The sequence below is a fragment of the Rana temporaria genome, chromosome 8 (assembly GCF_905171775.1).
Source record: "Rana temporaria chromosome 8, aRanTem1.1, whole genome shotgun sequence".
Lineage (NCBI taxonomy): Eukaryota > Metazoa > Chordata > Amphibia > Anura > Ranidae > Rana > Rana temporaria.
The window spans coordinates 143,072,395-143,086,257 of NC_053496.1; the positions used below are offsets into that span (position 1 = coordinate 143,072,395).

The 13,863-nt window shown below is 42.4% G+C and overlaps 1 protein-coding gene across 1 annotated transcript in view; it reads right to left on the minus strand.

Moving 5' to 3' along the window:
* Window positions 1–13,863, minus strand: part of LOC120909133 — a 62,022-nt gene that overhangs the window by 31,428 nt on the left and 16,731 nt on the right. The window contains exon 3 of the mRNA XM_040320806.1: window positions 7,197–7,281. Coding sequence (XP_040176740.1) covers window positions 7,197–7,281 — 85 coding nt within the window. The remainder of the gene's footprint in view (window positions 1–7,196; window positions 7,282–13,863) is intronic.

Genomic DNA, 13,863 nt, shown 5'->3' on the forward strand with positions numbered 1-13,863 from the left:
TCCTCACCCATCTGCTGACTTCCCCTGTGTATGACCTCGGCCTGGCTTTGTTTATGAATACGGTATTTCCCCTGATTGTATATGCTATTTTGTTACGCACTGGTTGTCTTCATTTATTTGTTAATAAACACCTTTTAACTTCACCGCATACATTGTGGGTCTCCTCTGTGCAGTCACACAGTACTGGTCTACTATACTCTCCTGACACTTGCCAGATATTCCTGCAGCTTCTTTAACCACTTCCCGACCCCCGCATGTACATATACGTCCACAATATGGCACGTACAGGCACATGGGCGTACACGTACGTCCTCGCCTATTAGCGGGTGGGGGGTCCGATCGGGACCCCCCCCGCTACATGCGGAGGTCGGGTCCGCTCGGGGAGCGATCCGGGACCACGGCGCGGCTATTTGTTTATAGCCGCTCCGTCGCGATCGCTCCCCGGAGCTGAAGAACGAGGAGAGCCGTGTGTAAACACGGCTTCCCCGTCCTTCACTATGGCGGCGCATCGATCGCGTCATTCCCTTTATAGGGAAGACACGATCGATGACGTCATTCCTACAGCCACACCCCCAAACAGTTGTAAACACATACTAGGTGCAACCTAACTCCTACAGCGCCACCTGTGGTTAACTCCCAAACTGCAACTGTCATTTTCACAATAAAGAATGCAATTTAAATGCATTTTTTGCTGTGAAAATGACAATGGTCCCAAAAATGTGTCAAAATTGTCCGCCATAATGTCGCAGTCACGAAAAAAATTGCTGATCGCCGCCATTAGTAGTAAAAAAAAAATAAAAAATAAAAATGCAATAAAACTATCCCCTATTTTGTAAACACTATAAATTTTGCGCAAACCAATCGATAAACGCTTATTGCGATTTTTTTTACTAAAAATAGGTAGAAGAATACGTATCGGCCTAAACTGAGGAAAAAAAATGTTTTTATATATGTTTTTGGGGGATATTTATTACAGCAAAAAGTAAAAAATATTGCTTTTTTTTCAAAATTGTCGCTCTATTTTTGTTTATAGCGCAAAAACTAAAAACCGCAGATGTGATCAAATACCACCAAAAGAAAGCTCTATTTGTGGGGAAAAAAGGACGCCAATTTTGTTTGGGAGCCACGTCGCACGACCGCGCAATTGTCTGTTAAAGCGACGCAGTCCCGAACTGTAAAAACACCTTGGGTCTTTAGGCTGCATATTGGTCCGGGGCTTAAGTGGATAATGTTGCTGTAGGCTTCTTTGCAGCCTCCCTGACCAGTTTTCTTTTCATCTTTTCATCAATTTTGGAGAGACGTCCAGTTCTTAGTAATGTCAACGTTGTGCCATATTTTCTACACTTGATGACTGTCTTCACCGTGTTCCATGGCATATCTAATGCCTGGGAAATTTTGTACCCTTCTCCTGACTGATAGCTTTTAACAATGAGAACCCTCTGATGCTTTGGAAGCTCTCTGCAGACCATGGCTTTTGCTGTAAGATGCAACCAAGAAAATGTCAGGAAAGACCTACTAGAACAGCTGAACTTTATTTGGGGTTAATCAGGAGGCATTTTAAATGATGGCAGGTGTGTACTGACTTCTATTTAACATAGATACATCCCCAGTTATAAGAGGATGTGCACACTTATGCAACCACATTATTTTCGTTTTTTATTTTTACTTTAACCACTTCCCGCCCAAGGACATCATATGACAATTCTGCCGGCAATTCTGTGCACCATAAAAATGATCATAGCGGCAGTTCCGCCGCTTGATCGTTCTTATAGGCGGCAGGAAGGGACGTCGCCCCCCCTCCTGCCGCCATCCGGTGCTTCTCCGGGCTCTCCCTTGCCATCGATGACCCGGAGAAACGATCTGCCAGTGCCGGATGAGAGGCATAGAGATGACTGGTGACCATCTGGTCACCAGTCATCTCTATGATCGTCAGCGGCCCGGGCACAATGTTATGACGTCACGTCAAAAAGGTTGCAGTCCCTTACACCAAAAACTCTTCAGGATTTGCCTCTGATCACCACAGTGCCCTTCACCACACGGGGTTTCTTCTTACCTGCTTGAATGAACCCCACTAATTAAAAGGAGGTCTATATGCGCTTTGTAGTGTTATAATTCACTGGCTGTACACTGCAAATCCAAAATCCGTAGCTCCCAGCAGCGCAATTTCAGAAGTAAAAAATGGGCATTTCACAATACAATCCTCAGGCTGAGCCTGAACTCCTAGAGAAAGCCCATTTGGCGCTACGTGTAATCACGCTGGGACTGGGTGGAGCTGTGTATGCTGAGGATTGCATTGTAAAATGCAGTTTATTTACTCCTGAAATAGAGCTGCTGGAAGCTATGGATTTGGAGTGTACAGCCAGTGGAAGCAGCGCCACTTATAACACTGCAAAGTGCATATAGACCTCCTTTAACTAATGTGGCTCATTCAAGCAGGTGAGAAGAGGTCCATAAGAGGGATGAAGGGCACTGTGGTGATCAGAGACAAATACTGAAGAGTTTTTGGTGTATGGGACTGCAACATTGAATTATTTATTTATGAATATATGTTTAAAAGAAAATATATTTTTATTTATGCACTATATTGCAAGAGAGCCCTGCACCATTTATTTTTGTGACTATATATAGTCATTGCATTTTGTACAGGTGATTGGATGCATAGGTGGTATAATATGCCTCCTATAGTATATAGAGTTGAGCAATAGGTGGTTTATACACAGGGATAGCACGTAAAAAAAAAAACACATTTATCCCTTTCATGCCTAAGCCTATTTCTGACATTTGGTGTTTACAAGTTAAAATCCATATTTTTTGCTAGAAAATTACTTAGAACCCCCAAACAATATATATATATTTTTAGCAAAGAATCTAGAGAATAAAATGGCGATTGTTTCAATATTTTATGTCGGACGGTATTTGTGCGGCGGTGTTTTAAACGCAACTTTTTGGGAAAAATTAACTTTCATAATTTTTGTAAAAAATGAAAAAAGTAAAAAAAGTTAGCCCAATTATTTTGTGTAATGTGAAAGATAATGTTACGCCGAGTAAATAGATACCAAACATGTCACGCTTTATAATTGCACGCACTCATGGAATGGCGACAAACAACGGTACCTAAAAATCTCCATAGGCGATGCTTTAAACTTTTTTACAGTTACCAGGTTAGAGTTACAGAGGAGGTCTAGTGCTAGAATTATTATACGGCGATACTTCACATGTGTGATTTGAACACCGTTTTCATATGCGGGCACGACTTCCGTATGCGCTTTCTTTGTTGCGCAAGCTCGCGGGGAGGGAAGCACTTTAAAAAAAAAATTTAATAGTATAAAAATAAGATTTTTTTTACTATTAAATTTTTTTTTTTTTTTTTTTACATTTTGATCACTTTTAATGCTGTCACAAGGAATGTAAACATCCCTTGTGACAGTAATAGGTGGTGACAGGTACTCTTTATGGAGGGAATCGGGGGTCTAAAAGACCCCCGATTCCTCCTTTGCACTTTAAAGTATTCAGATCACCAAAAATGGCGATTCCACATACAGTGTATTTTTTTAAATCCGGCGCAATTGGCAGCAGAGAAACCCGGAAGTGACGTCATGACGTCCCTTCCGTGTTTACATTGCGGAGACTGAATCGAAGCTGGTGGAACGGGAGGCCCGGTCAGAGCGGCGGGAGGTGGGGGTGACCCCTCCCGCTCCTCCAGCATTACAACCGAGCGGCTTTTATGCCTGGATAGCCAATCGCCGGCTCTAAACAATGGTACCGGGATGATGCCTGCAGCTGCGGGCATCATCCCGGTATAACTCCGGAAAGCCGAGAACGCATATATGCGTACGCTCGACGTGAAAGGGTTAAATATAGATTTTTCTTCTAAGATTGCACTGTATTTGGCTCCATCTATCTTCCTATCAACCCTAAACAGCTTTCCTGTTCCTGCTGAAGAAAAGCATACCTACAACATGATGCCATCACCGTGTTTCATGGTGGGGATGGTGTGTATAGGGTAATGTGCAGTGTTAGTTTTCCACCACACATAGGGGTTGATTTACTAAAGGCAAACTCACTTTGCACTACAAGTGCCTTGCAAGTGCACTTGGAAGTGTTGTCGATGTAGATCTTTGGGAAAGACCTGAAATGAGGGGAAGCTCTGCCGATTTATATAATCTAACTATGTACAAACAAAATTGCTGCTTTTTATTTTCCTTGCATGCCCCCCTCAGATCTACAGCGGCTGCACTTGCAGTGCACTTGTAGTGCAAAGTAGATTTGCCTTTAGTAAATAAGCGTGTACATAAAAATCAATCATGTTATGGGTTTAAAAAAATAAAAAAATGTATTACTTTATATACAATAAAGATTGGCATGATTGACTTAAAGCGGGAGTTCACCCAATTATATATTTTTTTCCCTTTTCCCCTTAGATGGATGCTCCGTCGCTTCCGGGTATGGGTCTTCGGGAGCGGGCGTTCCTTCTTGATTGACAGTCTTCCGAGAGGCTTCCGACGGTCCCATCCACCGCGTCACTAGTAGCCGAACGTCGGTGCGGCTCTATACTGCGCCTGCGCACCGACGTTCGGCTTCTTTCGGAAAATCGTGACGCGATGGATGCGACCGTCGGAAGCCTCTCGGAAGACTGTCAATCAAAATAGGAACGCCCAGTCCCGCAGCGGCGGAGAAGATGCATCTTGTAAACGGTAAGTACTGCTCATATTTTAAAACAACTAGCCGATTCCCCTAGACAAAACGAGCATCCATCTAAGGGAAAAAGGGTCATGTGCGGGTGAACCTCCGCTTTAACATACTGATGTGATATATTGCTTAAAGGGTCACTAAAGGAAAAAAAATTTTTAGCTGAAATGACTGTTTACAGGGCATAGAGACATAATAGTTAACTGATTCCTTTTAAAAATGATTACAAATAGATAAAAAAACAATCATATAATGTGCCTGCAGTGTAGTTTCGTTTTTGCTGTTGTTTGCTGGTTCTCTGATGTACAGAGAGCCACTAGAGGGCAGTCAGCCAATAGAGAGCAGTGATACTTTGTCTAAAACTCCTCAGCACCAATCCAGTTTCGTTTTACACACACCTCCTTGATTAGTGACCACCGTGAGAAATCTCCCAGTACTGTGGTTATCAGGAAACAGGCAACCAGGAAGTGTCCAGAACAGAGAGGATTTACAGCAACATCAAAGCAAAAACTAACACTGAGGACATGAAACCAGGACTGCAGCAAGGTAAAGGAAGCTATTTAGCTAAAAAAAAAAATTCCTTTAGTGACCCTTTAAACGTTCCAAATGGGGGAATTAAAATTTTGTATTACCATCTATGGCAGGGTTGTCCAAACTTTTTTCAAAGAGGGCCAGATTTGATGAAGTGAACATGCATGAGGGCCATTTTGTCTGACATTCTTTGAGCCATTAACCACTTCTGGACCACCGCACGACTATATACGTCGGCACTTTGAAGCGGGAAATCTCCGTTATGGCAGCAGCTAGCTGCCATAACCCCCCCGATATCCTCGTCTTCAGGTGGCGGTACGGTTTCCGATAATGGTGGTCTCTGCGGTGGATTCACCGCAAGATCAGTGTTATTGGCGGCGGGAAAGGGCCCCCCCTCGGTAGAGGCGGAAGCGATCGGGTCCCTTCTCGTGCTGGGTATAAGTGAAGACAAGATGGCCCCCACCCGTCTTCATACCATAGCAGGGCGGAAGCGAAGTCAAAGTGACATTTTTTGGGTAATTTTTTTTTAAAATGACAATTTTTTTTTTTATATTTGAGTCTAAATATGAGATCCAAGGTCTTTTGGACCCCAGATCTCATATTTAAGAGGACCTGCTTTTTTCTATTACAATGGATGTTTATTTTCCTTTGTAATAGTAATAAAGGTGACCCAACATTTAAAAAAATAAAAAAACACACAACAGTATAAAAATAAATAAAAGTAAAATAAATAATAAGAAAAAAAAATTATCCACTTCAGCCCCAAACCATTTGACTGCCAAATGACCGGGCCACTTTTTGCTATTCCTGCGACATGGCTCCCAAACAAAATTGACATTCTTTTTCCCCCCACAAATAGCGCTTTCTTTTGGTGGTATTTGATCACCTGAGGTGAGGTTTTAATTTTTTTGCACTATAAACAAAAATAGAACAATTTTGAAAAAAAGAGCAATACTTTTTGCTATAATAAATATCCCCCCAAAAAATATAAAAAAACAAAAAAAAAAAAAAAATTCCTCAGTTTAGGCAGATACGTATTCTACATATTTTTGGTAAAAAATAAAAAAATAAAGAAAGAAAGAAAAAAAACGCAATAAGCGTTCATTGATGGTTTGTGCAAAAGTTATAGTGTTTACAAAAAAGGGGATAGTTTTATGGCATTTTAATTAATATTTTTTTACTAGTAATGGCAGCGATCTTAATCGTGACTCACATTATGGCGGATGTATCGGACACTTTTGACGCTATTTTGGAACCATTTATACAGCGATCAGTGCTATAAAAATGCACCGATTACTGTATAAATGTGACTGGCAGTGAACGGGTTAAGTGTGCCCTAGGGAGTGATTTTAACTGTTAGGGGGCATGGCTTACTGTGACACGTCACTGATCGCTGCTCCCAATGAGAGGGAGCGGACGATCAGTGTTGTCTCACTAGGCGGAACGGGGAGATGCCTTGTTTACACTGGCCTTTCTCTGTTCTGCAGCTCTGTGACTCGATCGCGGGACACTGGCGGACATTGCGTCCACGGGCAATGTCACTGAGCTTGCGGCAGGGGTGCGTGTGCCCGCATGGCGCGAAATTCAACGTGACGTATATACACACACACACACGTCACTCGCCTTTTTCGCATCTCTGTTTTATTAAAACAGAGGACATTTACGTACGAGATGTTATACATAGTGGTCCCATAAAACGATGAATTTAAACATCAGTCTTTCTGAAACCTCACATGTGATGGGATGCTTTATAAAAAAAAAAAGAAAAAAAAAAAAGAAGAAGAAGAAGGACGGCAATCCCGTTTCAATAGCCTGCCGACATTTGCAATTGGTGTGAAGTACATTATGCATTTTTTATTTTTGACGCCATTTTATCACATGTTAATGATTGACTAAACCATACTATTTTAATATCAGCAACTAAGCAGCTAGTTTCCACAATCTGAAATGTAGGCAGATTTTACTTGGTTACTTACATGCTGTAATAACTATAGGATCTTCTTCCTGCTTAATGTGCGTGTCTCCCTCCTGCTTAATATTCACAATGCACTGATCTTCAATCTGAGCACAAAACACACAAATAAAAAAAAAGGAACATTAAACTGTATTTTTTCTATACATACAGTATCTCACAAAAGTGAGTACACCCATCACATTTTTGAAAATATTCTAATTGTATCTTTTCATGCGACAACACTGAAGAAATTACTCTTTGCTACAATGTAAAGTAGTGAGTGTACAGCTTGTATAACAGTGTAAATTTGCTGTCCCCTCAAAATAACTCAACAGCCATTAATGTCTAAACTGTCGGCAAAAAAAAATGGAGTACACCTCCAGGTGAAAATTTGAAAATTGCGCCCAATAAACCATCTCTCCCCGGTGACTTGTTATGCCACGTACACACGATCATTTTTCAGCATGAAGAAAAACAAAGTTTTTCGGCATGTAGAAAAAACTATGTTTTTCCAACTTCATCATTAAAACGACGTTGCCCACACACCATCGTTTTTAAAAAATGCTCTAGCAAAGCGTGGTGACGTATAACACGTACGACGGCACTATAAAGGGGAAGTTCCATGCAGATGATGCCACCCTTTGGGCTGCTTTAGCCGATTCCGTGTTAGTAAAAGACGATTTGCGCTTTTCTGTCTGTTACAGCGTGATGAATGTGCTTACTTCATTATGAATGGTAGTTTTACCAGAACGAGCGCTCCCATCTCATAACTTGCTTCTGAGCATGCGCAGGTTTTTAACATCATTTTAGCCCACACACGATCATTTTTTACAACCCGAAAAACGACACAGTTTAAAACGTTGTTAAAAAATGCAGGATGTTCGAATTTTTTTTTTGTCGTTTTTCAGAACCCGAAAAAATGATGTGAAGCCCACACACGATCATTTTAAATTACATTTTTTTAAAACGTTTTTTTCGTGCCGAAAAATGATCGTGTGTACGCGGCATTAGTGTTTCAAGGTCTCAGGTGTGAATGGGGAGCAAGTAAGTTTGTTTAATTTGGTGTTCTCGCTCTCACTCTCTCATACTGGTCACTGGAAGTTAACATGGCACCTCATGGTAAAGAACTCTGAGGATGTGGGAAAAAAAAAATTGTTGCTCTACATAAAGATGGCCTAGGCTATAAGATTGCCAAGACCCTAAAACTGAGCTGCAGCATGGTGGCCAAGACCATACAGCGGTTTAACAGGACAGGTTTTCCACTCAGAACATGCCTCACCACGGTCCACCAAACGAGTGCACGTGCTCTCCAGAGGTTGTCTTTGGGAAATAGAGGTATGAGTGCTGCCAGCAATGCTGCAGAGGTTGAAGGGGTGGGGGCAGCCTGTCAGTGCTCAGACCATATGCTGCACACTGCATCAAATTGGTCTGCGTGGCTGTCATCCCAGAAGGAAGCATCTTCAAAAGGATGATCCACAAGAAAGTTTGCTGAAGACAAGCAGACTAAGGACATGGATTACTGGAACCATGTCCTGTGGTCTGATGAGACCAAGATGAAACTTATTTGGTTCAGATGGTATCAAGCGTGTGTGGCGGCAACCAGGTGAGGAGTACAAAGACAAGCGTGTCATGCCTACAGTCAAGCATGGTGGTGGTAGTGTCTGGTCTGGGGCTGCATAAGTGCTGCCGGCACTGGGGAGCTACAGTTCATTGAGGGAACCATGAATGCCAACATGTACTGTGATATACTGAAGCATTACGTATTTACGAATTTTCGGATTTCCGTTTTTTTTTTAATTTCCGAATTTTTCACTTAGAATTTTCGTATTTACGAATTTCGAAAATTTAAAAATTGAAAAATTCGAAAATTGAAAAATTCGAATTTTAGAATTTTTCACTTTTCGAATTTTTCAATTTTCCGAATTTCGAAAAAAATCGAAAAATGAAAAAAATGTTTCAATTTCCGAAAATTGAAAAATTCGAATTTTTAGATTTTCGTATTTTTCAATTTTCGAAATTTTGAAATTTCGTATTTCCGAATATTTTCGCATTTCCGAATTTTCGTATTTCGAAATTTCGAAAATCCGAAATGTCAAAAATTGAAAAATCCAAAATGTCAAAAATTGAAAAACTCGAAATTCGAAAAACTCGAAATGTCAAAAATTTCGTTTCATTCGTTTTTTTTCGTTTCATTCGTTTTGCTTTTTTGGAAATCCGAAAATTTCCTGAATTTACGAAAAAAGCAAAAAAATGAAAAAAAATTTTTTTCTAAATTTACGAATTTCCGAACAAATATAGAAAATGAATGAAACAAAAACGGAAAAAAAATGAATTTTTCGAATTTCCCAAATTTTTGGCAGTGCACATGTCTATTAAGCATCTGTTGGGCATCCTCAAATGGAAGGTGAGGAAGCTCAAGGGTTCCAGGGCTGTGGAGTCGGTAGATAAATGTTCCGACTCCTCAGTTTTATGTACTTCCGACTCCGACTCCTCTGTATTAATATGTGAATGTATTTTATACATTCCTTGAGGGAAATAAACGCAACCTACCACAGGACTACTGGCTGGGAAGCCAACAGTCTACTGTATTGCACAGTTTAAGCAAAAGACAAACACAATGAAAACAATCAAGTGGCTGGATAGTAGCAGCAGGCATAAACATCAGGAACAGGATCTTTACCAGTTCAAAAATACAAACCACATTATTTGGTTGTTTTAGAACAAAAACAAAGCTTATCTATAATGAACCAAAAACAAAATCTGTAAAACCTAGAAATGGTTTATATTAATCTTGAAATGTAGTTATAGGCTTAGCAAATGCAAATCAATTCAATGTAGAGTTCTAAGGAAGAGAATTGCCTCTGCCAGATCCTCTTTCATAGAGGCTCTTAAGTCAGACTTTATTATTTTTAGGGCTGAAAATAATCTTTCGACACTGACTTGGGTGGGTGGCATTGCAGTAACTATTCTGGCCACATCACTAACGATCTCTGGATAAACAAGGATGGCTTCTTCAACAGTAAGTTTTGATGCGCGATCATACTTTTCAACTTCTTTTAGTGCTTTATAAAACTCCTGTTGGAATTTTTTTATTTGGACACTTACTGGTTCTCTAACATGCGTTCCCTGTAAAAGCAGAACACAACACTATGGAAAGTATAAGTATTGCAGCTCCTAATTGTGCGTTGCGTGCCATATAGTGAAGCACATGAAAAGCATGCTTCTTCACGGTCACTTAACAAGTTCGTTTTGCAGTTACGTGAGGCACTGCATGCATTGGTCTTTATTCTTACAGTAGAGAAGTCATTAATTTTAACTTTTTGTGAATTGGGACATTTAAACTTGCTTTTTTTTTTTCTTTATTCCAATCTAAATTTAGTAGGAGTCGGAGTATTGTTTGCCGACTCCGACTACAGGTACCCAAAATTTCCCCCGACTCCGACTCTTCGACTCCGACTCCACAGCCCTGTCTCCAACATCCATCAACTCTGTGATTTTGTCATGGAGGAGTGGAAGAGGACTCCAGTGACAACCTGTGAAGCTCTGGTGAACTCCATGCTTAAGAGGGTTAAGGCAGTGCTGGAAAATAATGGCGGCCACACAAAATATTGAAACTTTTGACCCAATTTGGACATTTTCACTTAGGGGGGCACTCACTTTTGTTGCCGGCGGTTTAGACATTAATGGCTGTGTGTCGAGTTATTTTGAGGGGACAGCAAATTTACACTGTTATACAAGCTGTAAACTCACTACTTTACATTGTAGCAAAGTGCAATTTCTTTAGTGTTAAATGAAAAGATATAATAAAATATGTACAAAAATGTGAGGGGAGTACTCACTTTTGTGAGATACTGTATATCTATATTCTTTTTTTTTTTTCAAATAAACATTCACAAGAAAAAGACAAAATGTTCAAGCAACATAGCAGAACTAGTCAAAAGTCAAATACATTAAGACCATTACAAAATTGTACTCATAGATATTCCAGTTCACAACCAGATGGGGTTCATCGAGTGCATTCCAGTGCTTGAATTTTAAACAACTAGATAAGAAAGGGTCAGCAAATGTAAATTAGGATATAGGGGGCCTAAACTGTAAGGGAAGGGGGGGGGGTGAAGGCATCTAGAAAATCACTTGATGCTACTTTCCTGACGCATTCATGGCAGCACACACTGGGTTGGGACTCCGCCCCCACAACCTGACAGGATTGGTTAGCTATAAATTTGAAGGGGAGACACCCGGCATTATTCTCTTTTTATCCTCACCTGACAGGACGTGGACGTTACAGCTTGCCTCCTACCGCTATAGCCCCAGCAGGTTCAGCCTCTCCTGTTTGGAAGTCCCCCCTGTACAGTCTCTAATAGAGCTTTATGGGGGAACCCCGTTCTGGTGGTCTCAGGGGTTGGTCCCGGCAGAATACCTGGCATTTATACAAGCTTTAAATAAGCTTAAACTTAGGCAGTGTGGCTCCTTCTCTCTTTTCCCAGTATCCTTCCTCGTTTTTTTGTGTAGACTGGATGCCCCTCTCTGTCCCTTCTTTCATATTTCCTCCCATGTTGTTTACCTTAAACCCAGCGGGCTTGCTGGGCAATGTGGTTCCTTGCAGTCCCCGCCGTGTCCCCTGGCCGTTCTGCGCATGCACGCAGCGGAGTGATGACACCGGCGTTCTCCCTCGCCCTCATCCAAACTGGCGTCGGGACGCGCGGGGCGCTACTGCGCATACGTCATCAGCACCACGGCGGCGACGCAGAATTTAAAAATGACAAATTTTCTCTTTTCCCTTCTAAGGCTGCTGCTTTGCCTGACTTCCAAAGGGATTTTTTCCCCGGTACCCATGTGCCTTTCCCCTTCTAGGCTTCCCTAATCTTACACTCTGCTTTATTTTTAACCACCTTTCTGCTTCTTTCCAGCTCCCACAGTCTCAAACATACTGGAGCTCCGAGCGGCGTTACAGGCCCTCTTAGCCTTTGCACCTCTGCTACAAGGGAAGAGCGTCCTAATCCAGATGGACAACAAGGTGGCGGTGGCCTACATCCAGAGACAGGGCGGTACCCGAAGCCACACACTACTAGAGGAGGTTCACCCCATAATGGAATGGTCCCAGGTACACCTACTGGACCTGAGAGCAGTTTACGTTCCAGCAGCACAGAACACGCTAGCCGACTTCCTGAGCAGGGAACTTATGTCAAACAACGAGTGGTCTCTGAACCTCCGGGAGTTCTCCATTCTGACAGAGGCATGGGGGGGTTCCGGAGGTCGACCTGGCAGCAACACCAGCAGATCACCACAAACACCATCTACACCAGAGTTTGGGAAAGATTCGCCCAGTTGGCGCAACTTAAAGGTTGGGATCCCATCTCGCCTGATCCTTACCAGATCCTGGAGTTCCTGCAAACGGGAGTTGACAAAGGCCTAAATTCAAGCACCCTAAAGGTACAGATCTCCGCTCTGTCTGCCAAGACTGGCACCAGATGGGCCTTGCATCCTTTGATTATCCAGTTCATGAAGGCATGCATAAAAATCAGACCGCCCAGGAAACCATCCTTTCCGGCTTGGGATCTTTCGGTGGTTCTCGAGGCGCTTTCCAATCCACCTTTCTTCCCACTTAACTCAATTTCCCTATGGGACCTGACCTTAAAGTTGTCCTTCCTCATTGCCATTGCCTCGGCAAGGAGAGTGTCGGAGTTACAAGCTCTCATGTCTAAAGAACCATACCTAGTTTTTCTGCCAGACAGGGTGATACTGAGGCCTTCAGATCGTTTCCTTCCAAAAGTTACTTTGGCCTTCCACTACAGCCAGGACATCGTCTTGCCATGCCTTTCTAACGAGAGTGGCAAACCTCATGCCTTGGACATTAAGTCTACAATTTCCAACTATCTGTCGGCTACTACCCATCTTCAGTCAACAGACGCCCTCCTGATTATACCTCACGGGGCCAGGCGAGGCCAAGCAGCCACTTCCCGTACCATCGCCTCTTGGCTAGTCAAGGCTATTGAAAAAGCGTATTCCACTCAACAACTGGAGATCCCCGGAAGGCGTCAGAGCACACTCAACCAGGGCAGTGGCAACCTCTTGGGCAGCATATTGTGGTGTTTCTTCGGAAACTATCTGCAGAGCAGCAACCTGGTCTTCCAGGCATACCTTTATCTCCCACTACAGAGGGGACGCCGCTCTCTTGGCTACAGCCGAATTTGGCAGATCTATCATCAGGGCCAATTCTTCTGCTCTTTAGGGAATAAAATACTATTTGCATTGAACCCTCCCGACTGGCGAGTTATTTCCCAGTGTGTGCTGCCATGAATGCGTCAGGAAAACGGAAAATTGTATACTCACCTTTCCGTAATTTTCCTTTCCTGACGCATCTTCATGGCAGCACACAGCTGCCCACCCTGTTGTTCAATGATGATATATACGGAGAATAATGCTGGGCGTCTCCCCTTCAAATTTATAGCTAACCAATCCTGTCAGGTTGTGGGGGCGGAGTCACAACCCAGTGTGTGCTGCCATGAAGATGCGTCAGGAAAGGAAAATTACGGAAAGGTGAGTATACAATTTTCCGTTTTGGAAGATGGTTGGGGCAGATAAACAAGGGTTCCTCACCTCCAGCTCCTGACCACAATGCACCTGTTGCAATCAGGCCTGCACCAGTAACAGAGCATTACAAGAGTTGTGGAGGGACATTGTAAAGA